Source organism: Cyanistes caeruleus, chromosome 9, assembly GCF_971803275.1.
Source record: "Cyanistes caeruleus chromosome 9, bCyaCae1.hap1.1, whole genome shotgun sequence".
In the NCBI taxonomy this organism is placed as follows: domain Eukaryota; kingdom Metazoa; phylum Chordata; class Aves; order Passeriformes; family Paridae; genus Cyanistes; species Cyanistes caeruleus.
The window spans coordinates 28952762-28970747 of record NC_141709.1 but is presented as its reverse complement, the minus strand read 5'-3'; the positions used below and the strand labels follow the sequence as shown (position 1 = coordinate 28970747).

Sequence of the window (17986 nt, the reverse complement as noted above, 5' to 3'; positions counted from 1 at the left end):
GTTGTTTTCTTTACAATTAGGGGTTGCAACAGGTCTTTCGGAGTCATTGATTTTGGTAAACACGGCAAGAATTGCTTTGTTAAATGAGTTAAGGAAGGTCCTGCCCAGGGCCGGGCAGCATCCCCGGGTACCGGCGCGATGCCCATCCCTGCGCCGAGCCTCGCTGGTTACCATGGCACTCGCTCAGCCGGGACCGGCTCCGGGATGTCTGCCTGCCTCCTGTTCGGCTGCTCTCGGTGCGGGGATTTGCTCTGTTCGGGGGAGGGAGCCCCACGGCACCGCGATGCTAATTCCCTTCCCCGGTCCTTGTTCCCTCCGACATCAAAGAGCCAGGCTGCCGAATCCGGGCAGATTTTAGGGCGCATCACTTGGCTCCCTCCTCACGGGCTGTGCGCTTGTTCTTCTGGCAGCCGATTCAGAAGGTGATGAGGTGTCCCTTGGTGCTGCTGTGCCCCTCCTGGGTTAGCAGGAGCTGTGCCGACCTGCCATGGCCCTGGGCTGGAGCACAGCAATCAATCCCTTGCCCTGCAGGACCTGCAGTAAGGATGTCCACGCTGGCTCATTCTCAGGAGTGAGTGCTGCTTCTGAAGTGCTCTGCTGTGATTAATTTAGCAGCTTCTTATCAGCAGCTAATTAATAATGCTTATAGTGGCTAAACCTGCTCAGACATCTGTGCGTTGTACAGATGTTCTTACAGGGGCTGATTAACAGAATTAAGGGATATACTTGGGAAAACTAAAAAGATCTAGCAAAACTGGCAACAAATTCTGTAATAATAGTGCATTCACTGCCCAAAATGCTACTTACTCTGGGATCTCAGCCTCTTAGATGTTTTTGATTTGGTTTTTTTATCATATCAGTGATGTTTTTATCACTTGCCCACAGTGGATGGGCTTTCAAATGCATCATATACCTCTTGAACTTTGTTTGCTGTTTATTTGTAGCTAAAGAAATGGAATTTGACGTAGGCGTTTGGTGTGGATGCTACAGATTTTTATCTCTGCCAATTCTTTATTGGTCTATCAAGGTAGCTGGATCAGAAAGAATCAACAATAGAGACTGATCTTCATGTTAGTTCTAAGTAATGAAAAATAAGACTTTTTAATTCTATGAGATTTAAGAAACACAATGCACAATGAACTTAATCTTTGTGTGAATCTCTTGATGTGATTTCACCTTTGCAGACACTGTCTTTTAAATACTTTAACAGAAAAACTCAGCCTACATAAAGATGAGAAGAGCAGATAGGGTTCATAGGCAAGCCAGTCCTGTTCCAGTCCTCCTTACCCTCTGACAGATCAGGAAGGGCAACTGATGCTAATCTTCACTACAATCTCAAGGCACCTGGGAAAATGGAAATAACATTTTTAACATCTTAGCAGGTCATGAGCAGTAGTGTCAATCACAGTATCTTGGCTTTATTTCGGTGTGGGAATTATATTCTGCTGAGCAAATGCACCCTGTTGCATTTTCAGTGATTCACTTTTTGTCTTGTTTGGTGTGGAGTTGCTGAGAAAAGGTAAAAGAGCAGGAGCTTCCCTGCCGCCAGAAATATTTTAATGGTGAATTAGTCAGTCTACAGTAGCTTTTCCTGCTTGTCCATATGCTTATTTTACAAAAGTACTTTGAAAAGTAAGTGCAGTGCCTTACCTGGAGAGATACTTAGCTACTGAGTTAGAGGGAACAGCTTCAAAACCCTGTGTGTTGGGCATGACTGAGGCCTCTGGTGACTGGTGAGCTCTTGAAGACTGTGCATGCATTAAAAATCTCTTTCCTAAAAATTTCTGCCTCTCCATTGCAAGCAGTTAGTGTGAGAATGTTAGAGAGAACAAGGTGGTAGAACTTTCTGTACAGGGTAAGTTATATAGGATAGGAAAAGGGAAATTCCTGCAATTGATAAGTACTGAAATTATCCAAGGCTGCTGGTTTTACTGCTTCTAAAGAGTAGAAGTGAAGATAGCCATAATGGGGAAATGTTTAAAAAGCACTTAGCAAGGGTAGAGCATTTTATCAAAAAAGTCAGGGGTTTTGTATTGGGTCTTTTTCACATCAGAAATGTTTTCCTGCATGTTGCTGAAATGAAATGTCTCTCAAGGTAGCTGAATGTGTCTGAGTAGGTTCCAGTGGCTCTTGGGCAGTGGGAGCACTCAATAAGAGAGCAAAAAGAAAATGCCTAATATTATCTGTTGAACTGAAGCATTTTGATCAGAACTGAGTTCTGAAGGAACCAGGTGTTATTTTGCTCCTGGCAGCAATTGAATCTTCACAGGTTTTTCATGACATCACATCTTTTCCGTGTCTTAACCAGTGACTCATCCTGCTTGCCTGTTTGTTCCTATTTCTAGCTGCCAGCAGGAAACACTAAGCTTAATGTTAACGTTCTCTTATTAATGACACATCCTAGTCTGCCCAAGGTCCCTCTCTCTTGTGGTACCTAGTGGGTGGGTTGTTTTTTTCCCCTTTCCCAAGGTGACTTTTGTTTTTCTGATTCTTGATGGCCACTCTGAAGTCTACTTTTGCAAAGGAGGTGTGTGTGTGTGTGTGTGTGAGAATGTAACATCCCCCTATAACCACGGGGCTGGGAAGTGGATTATCCTGTCTCCAGGGCTGACCAAACCCCAAACAAGGTGCAAATGCCATCATGTAGGTGTTACAATGTGACATTTAACAATGACATATAACAGCAGGGAAGAAGAAGCCTTTCCTTCACCAGTTCTGATGAAGCCCCATATTGTGGTGGGTGCTGGTTATTGGGGAGGATGTAGCCTCTGTTCTGGCTCTGAGCAGCCTAAGGAAGGATGATGCCAAGTACATGCAGCTTGTAGATGTTGCCAGTAGCTGGATGATAAGCAACTCATTCTTGCATATTATTCTTTAAAAATACCAAAAACCATGGAAATCACACCATAATCCTTTAAAAGAATTGAAATGTTTATTACTTTAGGGGTTATTTGTCACATACACTGCTAGTAAAAGTCATGGTGCTAAGGGGATTAAATTCAGTACAGATTGGATGTTTCAGTGACATTTTATTTGGAACAAAGAATTAGTGGCTGGAAATCTTCGCTAGAAGAAGGATGGTTCAGAATCAGGGATTGTGAGTTTTCATACCTGCAGCAAAGAGCATCTGTCATTATTTAAAAACTCAAATATGTTTCCTTTGTTACCTAGTACCTTGCAGTTTCTGCTGAGACAGCCAGGTAAATTTAAGAAAAGCTGATTGTACTCCTATTGTGAATGTTTGCATGATGGATCTTGAAACTAGAGGGCATCTGCACACAATGCAAATGCATTTAGGTCTTTTTCTTCTCTGATAAACACTGAATTTTCATTGCTTATTAATGCAAAACCTTCAAATTTTTGTTTCAAGCTACCCACTAATGGTCCTGTGGGTGTTTTTAATTGTTTGCATAAAGCACAGGCTGCAGAAGAACAGAGCTGGTAGCACACTGGTGTAAATACACCTCACGGAGACCCTCCTGTGCCTGCTTACAGCCAAGCTCTCTGATTTCTCTTCAGGGACAGCCTGGCAGGTTTCTGGATGCTGGGGCTCAGGCTATTCCACCCAGGCATTTGGCTAGACTGTTAATTAGTGCTACATCACCTTTCTGCTGATCCCTGCCTGTGCCTCATGTACTTGTCTCCTAATGAGTTTGTGGTCTACCTGGAAATCTTGCAAATAACTTGGTGGGGCGGGGAGCAATTTCTGTCAGTTGTTTTTTCCTTCATAAGGTAAACAACTCGAACTTAAAAACCTGAAATTACAAATTACCTGAGGCTCGTGGTCTTTTAAGCTGAGGGAAGGACAACTGTTGTAAATGCTGAAAAAAGTGAGCTCAGATTTTGCAGTTTGTTTTATTTTTATTTATGCTGAGGCATCTGTTGGCATGTGCACTTAAGCTCTCATGGTGTGAGTCAAGAAAAGTAAGCCAGTTTGTCGCTGTCTACGAAGGTAATGTAACCTGAGGAAAAAAGTAATTTCAGGGTGATAGTACAACAATTCAGTTGGAGAAATGCCACTATAAAGCTGTGAGGAAGATGACATGTTCTGTACCTGTACAGTAAAACCGAGTGAGGAAGCCATCAGTGGCTCAGGAAGAGATGAATCACATCTCTCTGTTGTAGTACATGGCTGCCAGGGCAAGAGTATGAACAATCTTTATGTACCATGAGATACAGGATGCATTTCCCTTACACACACTCCCTCTGATAGTCTGAGAAGGCAGGCACACAATTCACACCCAGTAAATATGCAACTTATCTTTGTAATGATTTAAATGCACTGCCCGCACAGGACAGGTTATGACTGAGCAAACACATATATATCCCTTGGGGTTCTGTACCTCCTGCAGCCCCATCTGCACTAATGCACATCCCCATGCACAAGGGGATCACAGACAGAATACTGAAACAAGTAAATCAGATTTGCTAAATTCCAGAGCTTTCAGGCAATAGCACAATTTGGCTTTTTCAGTCCAATTCCTCAGTGAGCTGGGGCACTGAGGTGGTATCAGGACAGATTTTGGAAGTCACCCTGTGTGTCCCTTGAGGCTTCTTCCCAGGGCAGCCTGGATGTATGTCCCCAGAGCTGAGTCCTTGCTCTGGGCCATTGTCAAATTTAACTTCTTTACAAATTATTCTGCATGTAACTTGACAATGCATCTTGCAGTCACTGACTGCCTGGTCACAGCCTCATGCCCTAAGCCAGAGTGAGCACTGGTTAAACACAGAGGAGAAAATAGGAGGTGAGATTTGGAAGGCAGATGAACCTGTGAATGCAGGTATCAAACAGTAATGCTGTGAGCATGAGAAGTGGAGAATCCTGACTTCCTATGGATTTGTTTGGTTTTGTTGGTTGCAGAATCTCTGAAGTTACTGATTTAGGGCCTTCTCCTAGTGAGACACAAAGCTGGCCTCTCTCATGTGAATCCTTTGGTGTTTGGAAAAGATAATCATCGAACTTCAGCTTTTTTCACAGCTAAGGTATGCTCTCTTCACCTCACCAACTACTTTTTGTGGCATATGTAAAAACATTTCAACACATGTTCCCTCAGCCAGATTTGATCAAGAGTGTCTGTGTGGAGACTGATGTTTTAATAAGCCTTATGTCTTTAGGAAATCAGGCTAAAAAGCAAAAAGCAACTATCATCTCTCTGAATAAAGGAACAGTACTATTGCTGCTGAGACCTTCCTTGCTTGAAGAAATATAGTTAGGATCTAGTTGTCATAGCTGGTTCAGGCGTTCAGAAGCTTAGGGGGGATGTGGTGTCAGTGAATATGAGAGTGCTCTGTGATGAGTTTATCACTGGCAGGGAGAGAAATGGTCACTCAGGCTGCAGGGTGGAGCCCACCTCATTCTGATATTCCCACCTCTGGTCTGTTGGTCAGGAGGGAACAGACCAGTTCCTCATCTAGTGTGCAATGGTTCATCGTGATCAGCCAATGTACTACTCTGTCTTGAAAGAAATGCACAAGTTTAAGGGAAAAAAAATCACATATTTTCCCAGTGAACTGGTGGAAAAGCAGCAAGATTCCTGCTGCACAGCCTTTCCACTGGGAAATTCACAGCATGTTACAGCTGTGGATAGTCTCACAGTAGTGCAATAGCAGAGCCTTTTAAGCAAGCTGTAGGGAGCTTATTTACAACTGCTGTCATCCTGCAGAGAGGCTCTGTGATGTTCTGGTGCAGAACAACAGGCGGCCACAGACTGGCTGCTCCGTGTTCTGCAAGGGCCAACTCTGTCTCTTACATGCAGCAAAAACAAAGCTGCAAGTATGGGAATGATGGGCAGGATGATTTTAAGGTTGAGTTTCCCCCCCACTGTCTCTTTCCTGGGGATGTGGTGATGTGCTGTGTCTGATCTCTATTCCTGCAAGAGTGCCCTATGTGGATTTATTTTACTCTTCCACCAGTTACATGGTTGTTAAGTCCTTTGGGGTCTTCTTCTTTAGAACTTTAATCACATTTTAAACCAGTGGCGACAATGCTTTCTTCAGTGTGGGTTTTGAGGGACTGAAGGATGGTTCATTTTAGAACTATCTCATCAGAGTAACTATAAGTTGACACCTCATACTGAGCACACCCTTTGAAGGCAAAGCCTTTTGCCTCCCTGCAGCTGTTTCACAGAGCTGCCATTTGCCAAAAGAAGGATGAAATGTGTTCAAAAGATAGACACCTTCAGAGTGAGAGAAACAATCAGCACAAGACTTCTCTCCTTGGTTCAGAAGGCAGGTCTGGAGGGAATGGATTGGGTTGTAGGTTCTGGTGTAGAAATATTTCTCAGTTTAAAAATAGGCTTGCAAAATGTAAAGGAAAAGTTCTGCTGGCATCCAACAGATGGTAGTTGACATGTTTTCTAGCTGTCACAAGTCTTCCAAAATTCTTCTGTTGCATATGCCAGAGTTTCACCTTTGTGCTGCCCAGCTGAATGCAGAAATGACAACTGCAGGTGGAGGAACTCTGCAGGAACTCTATGGGTAAACAGAATTAAGATGAACCAACAGAAGAGGATTGATTGACCTCATATTAGCACCTTAGACTCTGTAATTGGGATATTTTACATTAAATTCACTTTTTATAATAATGTTTATTGCATCAAATCTTTAATTTTTGTCTCTAACCTGAGGCAAGAAAGGAGTCACCCACAGCATCTACCTCAAGGACATTTTCCTGACTGTGACACCGAATTGCAACATATAAATGTTTTCGGCCTGGAACAGTCCTGGACTCGTTATTTTGCCTCTGCTTTGAAGTGTCAGCTTTCAGTGAACTCTGTTAACATTCTATTATTGCACTGGGGCTGAGGCAGAGAAGAGCAATTAAAGGGTTGACATCTTTGGTATTTTTTTAATAGTACATGTGTCAAAATGCATCTAACAAATCATGGTTGATGCAAAAGCCTAATTAATGCTAAAATGTAAGTAGAGTTCATTTCAGTTGGGAGCAACTGAGAACTTTAAAATGCATAATAACAAAAAGTGGTTGACTTATTTTAGATATAGGACCTAATTACAGCTTTTGGTTCTGAGAACTGAAGTCTTAAAGCCTAAATGTTCCTTTATGTTGCAGGATACAGCTGGACAGGAAAGATACAGGACCATCACTACAGCCTACTACCGAGGAGCCATGGGCTTTGTCCTCATGTATGATATCACCAGTGAAGACTCCTTCAATGCTGTGCAGGACTGGTAGGAAATACTGAAATACTGTTGTTAATGTTGGGTTTGTTTTGGTTTTGGCCAATTCTCTCCCCACAATTATTTATTGAGAACATGAGACATCCCAGCCTCCATCACCATATTCTTTCCTCTTCACCTTAATAATTTGATTTATAAATGTTCCTTAGAAAAAGTTCTACAGCTTCACTTTAATGAAGAGGTTGTAATTCAAATATTGTAGCATACTATAGTATTTATGAATTATGAAATAATAAATTTCAATTTATTGTGAAGAAATGAATCCTTTAATGCTTTTTTTTGGGTTTATGAGATTTCTAGATGCTAAAAATACAGATTAACAGTGGTTGTTCAATTCATATGTCAGAATTTGGGGAAAGGCTGTGTTTCTCCTCTGTAGTGTCCTGTGACTCCACTCAAATATCATGCAATCATTTCTGCTGCTTTCCTGGTTGCTTATTACTGCAGATAAGAATGGTCACTGTGTGAAGAAGGGCAGTGCAGTGGTTAATGTGATCTCCTGAGTCAGACTGGTTTGCAGTGATCTCAGTGACATCATGGTTGTGGCACTGGCTCACAGCATCTGGCTCAGCCTGGCTTTCTGCAGAACACCTATTCTGTGTCCCCTAAGCCAGGCTGTAACTCAAAAGCTGCAACAATGTGGTTTGCTGTTTCAGGTGATTTGTCTTTCCTCCAAAGCTGCCCAGTTTTTATTCTCTCTAATCACTAAAGCAGTTGGTCATGAAGGTCACATTCAAGATACAGTCTCCATTTCACCCCCCATCCCCAGTACCACAACAACAAATGAACTGCAGCCCCATCCTGAGCAGCCCTTCAGCACCTTGTGCTTGAGGAATACATTATTTTTTTTGGTAGAAACACAAACCCAAAGGTTTTGCCAAAACAACTTTCATCCATCAAGTTTTGCTCACCAAGTTCAGATGAAGCTTTTTCTGCAAGTGTCTGCACAGGGATATTTTCCATATGAGTGCAGGCACATGAGCTGGGGCAATATCTTTCATTAAACTATAATATTTCCAGCTTGTTTCCCTGATGAAACAAGATCCATATGACCATGCAGTTAATCTACCTGTCTGTCTGTTGGTCCTGCTCTACTAAGTTTTACTTTACATACATTAGCAAAAAATTACCAAATCTCCATCTCTGAGCTGCTACTATTTTAAAGTTTACACAGGTGAAGTTTAACCTGGAGCTTTATGTTGGAAGCAGTCTAAGGTCTGTTCCTTCAAAGGCACTGGTGTGAGAATAAGAACTGGGAAAGGTCAGCTCTGTCTGTTTGACTTCACATCTTCCTGTGCTGCGGGAGCGGCAGGAATATCTTTGCTAAGAGCACCTTGTCAGCCAAAGGACAGAGGTGAACCATCAGGGTGTTTTTCCTCTGTATGTCAGGAATCTTTCCAACCAGCCTTAAGGTTCTGAGCCCAAATGAGGTAGTGAGATGGATAAAAAGGACCATTTCCATCCTTCCTGAAGCTTGTCCAACAGAGAGATGAGGGCTGCAGCCAAGCCAGCATCTCTGGGCCAGCAGAGTCCTCTAGTGGCTATTGTAGCTGGGAGATGGTTTTACCCCAGTCTGCTTCCTAAACTTCCAAAGGCACAAGAAATGGAGAAAAAAGCTTTTGGCTGGTGCTGCCCTATTGGTGTCTGCCATTTTCTAGCATAGCAAGTAGGATTTTTTTGGTTTTGTATTTTTGGTGGGGTTTGTTTTTTTTTTTTCCCCTCCACCATTCTGCATAATACAGTTATGATTAAAAAATCTTACTACACTGGATATGGTCTTCAGTCAGGAGCTGTACTCTCCACAGAAAATTAAGGTGTCTACTGCTTGAGCTGCTTTATCTCCATCTCTGCTTCATTGGCATGTGACTGTTTTAACAGCCTTCTGATGGGGCCTCACCTATCCACAGGGGAAATGAGAATATTCCTCCCAGTCTGACAAATGATTTCTTCTCTGGGAGATCTTTTACCCTCACTCTTCTTATGGGGGGGATGTCCTGAAGAGGTTCCTGGTTTGCTTTGTGTCACTCAGACCTCTCCTAAACCAAATAAAGGCAGTTTCTCTCCTGAGTGGGAGCATCATGGCTGTATAGCAGGTATTTAGACAAACTCCCCAAGTAAAATATGAATGCAAAGCAGAGTCTTTCCTTCATTCACATGAATCACCCCAATTAATGATGATGATCTTAGAACCACTGAGAAAGAGACACAATTTAAATGCATTTGTGAATGCCTGGATTATGACTTGTTCTCTTTTTCACTTGAAAATGTACAGCACATCGTATGAGAAACCTTAAAACATTAAGCCTAAGTGATTTTCCTTACTGCAGTGAGGCAAGAGTACAGTCAGGTTATTTTACAAGAAAAAATACAAATAGGCAAACACAAAGACTGGTTTTAACTGATATTTGAAAATAAGTATTTATTCCTTTGAATATATATTTCCTGTAGGGTGAGTGAAAGAGTTAAATGAGCTTTCATAGCTTTCAGCTCAGTTTCTAGAATTTTTTTTAGTAGTCTTTTTTGATAGCTGTTATTTGATGTTGGGTTGATAGTTTTGTGTGTGGATAAATCAGTTGTTTATACCTCATTTGAAACTGCAATGGAACTAAAATATACTCAGTACTTGAAACTGTAAAGTAAATAGAAAATATTATGTAAGCTCTGCTTTGGACAATCTAGACAATTTCATAGAAGGGAAATAAAAAGTGGTAAAATTTAACTTATATACAAGTGTCAGCTGGGTTCACAAACCATCAGCATTATTTCTCTTTAACCTGCACTGAGTTGTTGATATCTCCACCTAACTGTAAACCTGAGACTATTTCTTTTCTAAGCATGAAGCACAAAATTTGTGCTTTATTGTTAATTTGGGGAATTCAGCACAAACAAGGCACAGTATTTTATTGTGTCACAGAAATGTTTCTCCCAGTGTGCATGATAGGCTGCCCTGATAGTTGTTGAAACATCTCCATCACACAAGCCTTGTATTTATTCATTTATCTTTCAAAAGCATCTGGAAATTTTCTGCCTTTCTTTTTGTATGGTCATTAAGGCTTCTTTTATGTGTTCTTCATAACTTTTTTTAGTTGGTAGGTTGTTTTTCATTCCTAAGAAGAATAAAGATTGGTCTATAAGAGGTTTTCCACTAATTTGTAAAAAACAACGAGATGGATGTGTTTCTCTGGGAGATCCTTCATGCTGTTTGTGTCTTTTTCATTTTCTGAGTAATTCTGTTTAAATAGTTAAAATTTGGCAGTGTGTCCCATGTGATGCCAGGGGCTGAAATGAATCCAGAGGCTGAACTGTGAGTAAGAAGAGAAGCCTGCTTTTAGTTATTTTAAATTGAACCTGGGGAAAATTTATTTTTCCCTATTGCTTATGGAGGGGGACTGGGGAGATTTTATCTTCCTGGGCTTTTGGCTGATTTCTGTAGTCATCCTCTTCTCTGATGAGCCTTGAGAAACCCCAGAGTCCCACAGAAACTCATTCCAGATTCATATTAGCTCTCACAGGGCTTGTCTACATGGAGACTCTCAAAAGGGTGAGACTGGCGGAGCTAAAATTTGGATTGGAGTGAGTGCCTTTCCAGGAGGACAGGGAGAATAAGAAGCTGCATTGCACACAGTGTTTATTTTTGCATATTGCACTGTGGGTCAGGGCTTGGGTGAGGTTCCTGTTCTCCAGGGCAGTCCAAGCAGGCAGCCTCTTCAAGGCAGGTTGCACAGTGAAAAGACCTCTTTTTCCCAGTTGTCTGTGGAGTAACATAGCTGGCTGCCTTCCATGGAAAAAAAAGCAAGCAAGCAACTCAGACTAATTAAAATTGTCTTTAGTTGATCAGAGCTGGAGGCTGCTGCTAATTCAAAAGAGAAGGAATTAAGTGCTTTATTGTTAAGGGAGTTCCAGGAAACTTACACAGAAGTAAAAGTTTGAGTGGACTCCTGGCTCTTCTGGGAAGTGGCAAATTTGCCTGAAACTGTAGTGTCCTGCCTGGAGTGGTGGTGAGCTGGGGCAAAGAGTGGGAAGGTGAGTTAGGGAGTGGAAGATGGAGGAAAGGAGTAGATGGCTTCTGGCAGTGCAGCCTAATTACCCTTGGGGAGGAGGGAGCCTTCAAAGATAGAGCTGACTTGGTGAAGATAAAATAGGTTGTGTGGGTCTGAAAAGATGGATGAAAGTGAATGCTACCAAGCTAATAATGTGCTGCTGGCTCTGGGACACCTCTGGGACACCAAGGGTGGTGGGAGAGAACTGACCCCTCAGGATATACAAAAAAAAATCTGTTTTGTCATGGAAAAACTTTAAAAAGACTAAATGTAAGTTCAGGGTCCTGGGATCCATAGAGAGCTCCACTCCCGTTTCAGCACATGAGTCAGAGAAAGCTTTAGAGGCTCCAAGTTCACCTGAGTGCTGCTGCCCAAGTTCCCATGCACTGCATCCCTGTGCCACTGAAGTTAGTGCTGGTCTGCCATTGCAGCTGCTCTTTCCTGCCTCAGGTATCCTTTAGTCCTGCTGGGTTCAAGTATTAGCTCACAGAGCTTTGCTTTGATCTCCTATCTTCCCAATTACATACATTTCTGTTTCTCTTTCGCAGTTCTTTCCATGTTTGTATGTGATTTTTAGTCTCCATTAGGTTTTCCTGTTTGAGCAAAGACAACTTGATGCTCCCATCTGTTCTTGTGCTGTTCCTAAAACTCTACAGCAAAATGTTCTGTCTTATATATGAAGTTGTAAGTCCAGCATGAAGTGTGCATCTACTGTATGGCTTTTTTTGTGGGACAGTATTCTAAAGAACTGTAATTGATTGCTGTTCCTCTGACAGATGAGAGCTGAAGGAGAATAAGCTTTACAAAAAGCCTTTTTTGCCCCTAATCTTAAAAAATTACTTGATTCCGTTTTTTATCAGGATCTTGTGATCTTTAAAACACTTGCAAAATCTTAGCAAGAAACTTTATTGTCACATGAAGTTAAGGAGTGGTAAAATAGAACGGGCTGTATCCTTGTTTTGTGTGTAATCCTGGTCATTTGTCCTTGAACCAACACAGTCTGGGGATGTTGATATTGTCATTAAAGGTACTTGTTTTCATATTTAATATAGGATTGTATTTTGGCACAGCTGATGGAATGTAACAATCTCTCTTGACCTGCTGTAGGGCCACACAAATCAAGACTTACTCCTGGGACAATGCACAAGTGATCCTGGTTGGAAACAAATGTGACATGGAGGATGACAGGATTGTTCCCGTGGAGAAGGGGAAACATCTGGCAGATCAGCTGGGTACATGGGAAGCTTTTCTTTCCACCTTTTTTCCTCTCCTTCTTTATACTGTGTTGCTTTCAGTTTGTACAGTAATAAGTCCTTCCAGCAGTAATACTTCAATGATGGTTTCACAACTAAGAAGTGTTAATATATTCTAGATTCATATTTGACTTGTTTTGTGCTCAGTAGGCCAAGAATGCTTGTAGTGTTGCTGTATTTATAAAGGTGATGTCTAGTGGTGGAAAGAAGATAAAGTTTATCTGAAAAGCTTTTATTACCTCAGCAGAACGAAAAGAGAAAAAGCTTTCATAAACATAATTCTGTATCTGGGTCTCCAAGTACCATGTACTCATTACAAATCAATTCAAACATTGATTTTTGTTGAAGCTTTTTTTTTTTTTTAACTAAACTATGAAAAAGAAAGAAGTTTCTATATCAGAACTGAAGAACTGAGTAAAATATATTTTAAAAATGTACTAGGCTTCTCTATCCAGGTAAGAAAATGACATTATGTTATTGATGTGGGATAGAAAAAGCAAAACAGTTCCATTGAGAGGAAGCCGTGATTGCAATGAAAATTTTATAATGAAGAGCAAAGTAAACTCATATGACTTTATAATTTATTTATCACTTTTCATTATCTATTATAGCATATGAGATATTTTTAATATGAAATCAGGGCTCTGTGTTAAAATTTAACCATACTGTTGTCTTCTGTTAAAGAATTCAAAGTAACAAGTAAATCCTGTTGAATTTTCATTCAGGTAACAGTGGAGACCCTTACAGTGGGCATAAATGTCTAGCTTGTAAGAGTAGAGGTTCTTACCAAAGGAATCACCATCTTCCTCAATTTATAGAATCCTGTGTTGTCTTCAAGTCTTAAACAGAAATTGGAGGGTGCATAATAAACTGTTAAATTCAGGGTACTGGAGTTCCAGGACACACTGCATACACTGGTCTAGTTTAAAGGGTGGCCTTGAAAGTGTAAATTCTACATTTGGCACATACAAAGGGATCCCATTTATGGCTGGAGCCTTGAGGCACTGCCATGCTAAACAAATAACAAGCCAATATGAAATTAAACCCATTGTTATTATTGTAAGAGTAAATCTTTACATGTAGGATTGGAAAAGCAAACAAAGATATGGTTAGTTTGCAAAATCAGGGCTCTTTTTTACCCATCAGAATTCAATTTGCTTTTGAAAATATGAATGTAAATAAACAGAAAGGTTGTGGATCCATGTGTGTTCACCTATTTCACAGGAATAATTACACTGCTAGTAATTGAAATTTTGTCCAGACCAGTGTAGCAGCAAATAGAGTTTAATTTAAATTCCCACTCCAATCTGGACTTCCAATGGTTTTTTTCTCCTCCCAAAATTCATCTGCTTGTTTCAATACAAATTTGGCAGCTAGAATCTGAATCCTTTACGTGTGGGACACTTCAAAACACGCATACTCAGAGTTGCCATAGCAACTGATTCCATCAATAGGAAACTGTTTTGCAGAAGAATCCCCAGTGCTGCCCCAACCTGGTGCTTGTCCAGTTCACCCTGGAGAGAGCAGCCCAACAGCCTTTGGGAAGTGCTGTCCCAGCTCTGTTCTTCTGTAACCTCCCAGCTTCCTAAACACTCTTTTTAAAACAGCTGATCTTTTTAAATAGATCTGATTTTATCAGTTTTTCTTATAGTTACTATGCTAATGTGTACAGCATTATATGAAATTATTTTGTTAGTTTATGGGAGGGATCTAATTGGCTATTGACTGCTTAAAGTGCTAATGTTCATCATAATGATTCACATAAAGGTTATCCCTCAGCATATTTATCTAAGTTTGCATAGTGACATTAACATAATTGAAATAATTCCCTAATCAGATTAAGAAATTGTTATTAGTTTGAATGTGAACTGAACCAAAACAGATTGGTTTAGCAGAACCTAAACCAATGTTGGGCTAACAGATATCTAAGTGCAATTTTCTGATTTCCTATGCTTTTTATATACATTTTTATTCATCATCAAAACAGCAAGTGTGGCAGACAGAACCCTTGTCTGATGCAGGGCGGCCCTCCCTGTTTGCTAACACGGCAAACATCACCTTCACTTTACCCCTTGTCCCATGAACCTTAAAAAGAAAAGGGTCCAAATGGGGTGGGTATCTACTTATCCCACACATCGAGGTGACTCAGCCTGCCAGCAGTGGCAGACTAATCAGTTAAGACAAATGTTCTCTTTGTTTGTGGCAGAATCAAATGAAACTGGTGGAATGCAGAATATCCCCAGAATGAAGCACAACAGAACGGAGCTTATTGCAAAATGAATTCTCTGCGGTGCCTCAGCTCTCGCTGCTGGCAATTTAATAACCCAACAGAACAGAAGCAACAGCCTGGTTGGCCCTCGAGGCCTCTGGGGTGAGGGAGATAAGGAAATGCTTCACAGTTCAGGGCATTTCTGCTGCTGAGGCAGGGCCTGGCTGTCTGTCAGAGGCTGCTTCTCCCCTAGCCCCGGGTGGCAGCAGGAAGCAGCAGGAGGAGCTGGTGCCATCCCCTCCTTGCTGTAACTCCAGCCTTGCTGGTCTGTTTTTTTTAATCAGAAAAGGTCAGTGCTTGAAGAGTCAAGGAGCATTTTGCTTTTGAGCACAGAAGTTGGTCAGCAGAAGGAAAGCAATCCAAATCTTCTCGTTCTGGCCTCTGCCCTTGCCAGAGGGGAGCAGGGGTTGGTAGAGCTTGGCCCTTGGCAGGGCTGTGAGGAGCCCAAGGAGGTTCCCCACACCTTGCTGGCCACCAGCTGCAGCCCAGGGGACCTGCACTGATGAAAGGGGCAGAATTGACTCACCCTGGGTTTACCCTTATCTGCAGATGTGCTTACCAGGGAAGGATCCATTTATCCTTTTCACTCTTAATGAAGCTTGATAACTTTTAAAAGTATTTCTGCTCACTGTTCTGAGATTTTGGGAATCAACTGACTTTAAGGACCATCTGATGTCTTGTTTTCCTAAGGTAAATCCTGAAATAAAAGATGTTTTAAAAACCATCGTGATCGTCCATCTCAGTTGATAATTTTTGTTCACTTTTTTCCCAGGTTTTGACTATTTTGAAGCCAGTGCCAAAGAAAACATCAACGTGAGGCAGGTGTTTGAGCGTCTCGTGGATATAATCTGTGAAAAGATGTCGGAGAGCATAGAATCAGACAATTCCAGGGGCACTTCTGGAAGGAGCATGCGGCTCACAGACAACCCTCCCCCTTCACAGCAGAACTGCTCGTGCTAGTAACCTTTCACACTGAGAAATGCCCTTCTCCCCGATTAAATTTTATCTTTTCATTTGTGGTGGTGCATTATCATGTAGTTCAGAGGCAGAAGTGTCTGTTGTAGGAAACTGGTATGTTTGTTTAATGTGCTGGAGTGTTAATATATATTTCCTCATTCAATAATTTAATAATCTGAAAAAATATTGTAAGTGCACCTCGTGTGAATGTGAGTTACACTGAAGAATAATAATAATTGTGTAGTGATGCAAATGTTATTTCTACAGAGAATGTTGCATTTTTTAATTATAAATTCCTCTATTGCAGAAACTGTGTTTTTGTGAAGAACAGCAGGAAGCACAAAAACCAATTAGAAGGGATCAGGTCTAAGAGAAGAAAGGGGAAAATCTCTTAGAAAGCAAGAATATGCTTTTGTATTAAACATAAACAAATTTTTTTTAAAAAATCAATCCCCAGATATTTTAAAAATCGTTGCTGTCCTTCAGACATGAAGCTCAGCTTTTCTGTAGGATGGAGCAGAAAGCAGAGCATTTCTGTCTGACAGTGTGAGGTCCTCCAGAGTGTGAAGAGGAAGGGGGGCAGGATTTTGTGTCAAGTCTCTAAACAGATGAAGAACATAGGGAGGAATCAAAGCTGCCAGGCTGGGGAGGAGGAGGCCTTGCAGCCATCCCTGTATTTCCTTCCCTGTGCTTTGGCTGGTGCTGAGTGAAGGAGTAAGAGCCCTTCCAGGGCCTGCGCTTGCCTCCAAACTTCTCCAGCACAGCTTGCAGAGTGCTGGGGGTTTTGCTGTGTTCAGCACATTCCTGTCTCCAATCCTCTCTCCCCAGAATGTGACTGTTCTGCAGCCTTTCCCATCCTGTAGTTTTACCTCTCCAAGTCTGGGTCTTCTCTTGCCAGCTGCTTGCTGGTGGATGTGTTGCAGGATGAAGGAGAAGGGGAGCTGGCTGCTGAATGCTTAGTTGGAGGCAAAACCATGTAAGACAGGGAATAGCACTGTCTCAGAGAGATAAAAATATCAGAAGCCAAAATGTGAGTGTTGGCAGTTATTTGTGCCAATATTGTTAGATTTTATTTCTGCATTTTGTTGTTGATTTATTTTTTAAATCTTATTCTAGATGGGCGTGTGGGGGACTAGATTTTCTGGGTTCAGATTCAAGCACAAAGTATAATTTAAGAAAAGTAAGAGTGACTAATAAAACACAACTGGAAATGAAACATGGCAAAGACATCCTGTTATTCTGTGAACTTTCTGTGGAATCATGTTTTGAAGGGAGGCAAAATTTTTAAACTAAGTATGGAGAGAAGTTTTTTATCTTAAGGGGAAAATTCTGGAAAGTTTTATGGCTTTACCTTTGGTCTGTGATCTCCTCTGAGGGGACTTCCGGATGTCAAGAATGGGAGTAGAGTGCCTGCCCACTACCCTGTAATGTGCTGGATCATGACACCAGTGAGTGCTTTTGTAATTTCCTTCTGTTGTGTCTCAAAGTGTAATAGCTCTAAGAAGAAAAGCACAAAATTCTGGACAAAAATGCAACTCTTTTGGAGTGGTTTGAGCTCATCGTGCTAAAGGCTTAGATCCCTCTGTTTGTCACTTTTGGGAATCTCTACTGTGATGTGTTCTGGGTGTGTGTGTGATCTCGTCCTGGGAGTGTGATTTGTGTAGTGCTGGGACTGTGGTTGTTGTATCTAAACCCCTGAAACTGCAAAATAAAGAGAAATGTACTCACTGGGTGTGGCCAGAGAGCTTGTGTCAATTGTGTTTCTTGCATTAGGAATCTTTTTAATGCTTTAAAAATACATCAAACTACATTGATCTTTCTTTGACATGGTGATGGTCTTTGAACCCAGCAATCTGGAATCACTGTGTAGTTTTAAAACAGTGAAGAGAAGGACTGTTTGGCCAATAAATGCATAGTGTTGTGTTCCAATTGTAGAAGAAGCAAGTTTGTGTAACTAGCAAAAAAATAAAATAAAAAAAAAATCCACATCAGATTTTGAGCTGTGCAGATATAACTTAGTACTTCAATGCAAATAATTATTAGCCAGCTCAGCAGCTCACTGATAAAAGAAAATTGATTTAGCAGAAATGGAATTTCAATTATTTTCTTTCATTTATTTTTTTTTTTTTCCTAGCAAAAAAAGACATTTCCCTTTCTTACGAAATATATAATTGTGTTTTGTTGTGTTCTGGTCAGGTCAGATTGGCTTCTTTAAAGAATACAAGTGCATTCCACACCCTTCAAGCTAGGATGGGCAGAACTGGTTTTCA

General features: G+C 41.2%; 1 protein-coding gene across 7 annotated transcripts in view; it reads left to right on the top strand.

Annotated features, from left to right (window-relative positions):
• Positions 1-17458, top strand: part of RAB3B (RAB3B, member RAS oncogene family) — a 50788-nt gene extending 33330 nt beyond the window's left edge. For 6 of the 7 annotated variants that reach the window (XM_086842155.1, XM_086842156.1, XM_086842152.1 and 3 more), the window contains 3 exons: positions 7070-7188; positions 12345-12469; positions 15532-17458. In XM_086842155.1, coding sequence (XP_086698281.1) covers positions 7070-7188; positions 12345-12469; positions 15532-15719 — 432 coding nt within the window. In that variant the 3' untranslated portion in view covers positions 15720-17458. Of the gene's footprint in view, positions 1-7069; positions 7189-12344; positions 15450-15531 lie in introns of all 7 variants that reach the window. The other variant, XR_015273884.1, reaches the window with a different exon arrangement.
• The last annotated feature ends 528 nt before the right edge of the window (positions 17459-17986 follow it).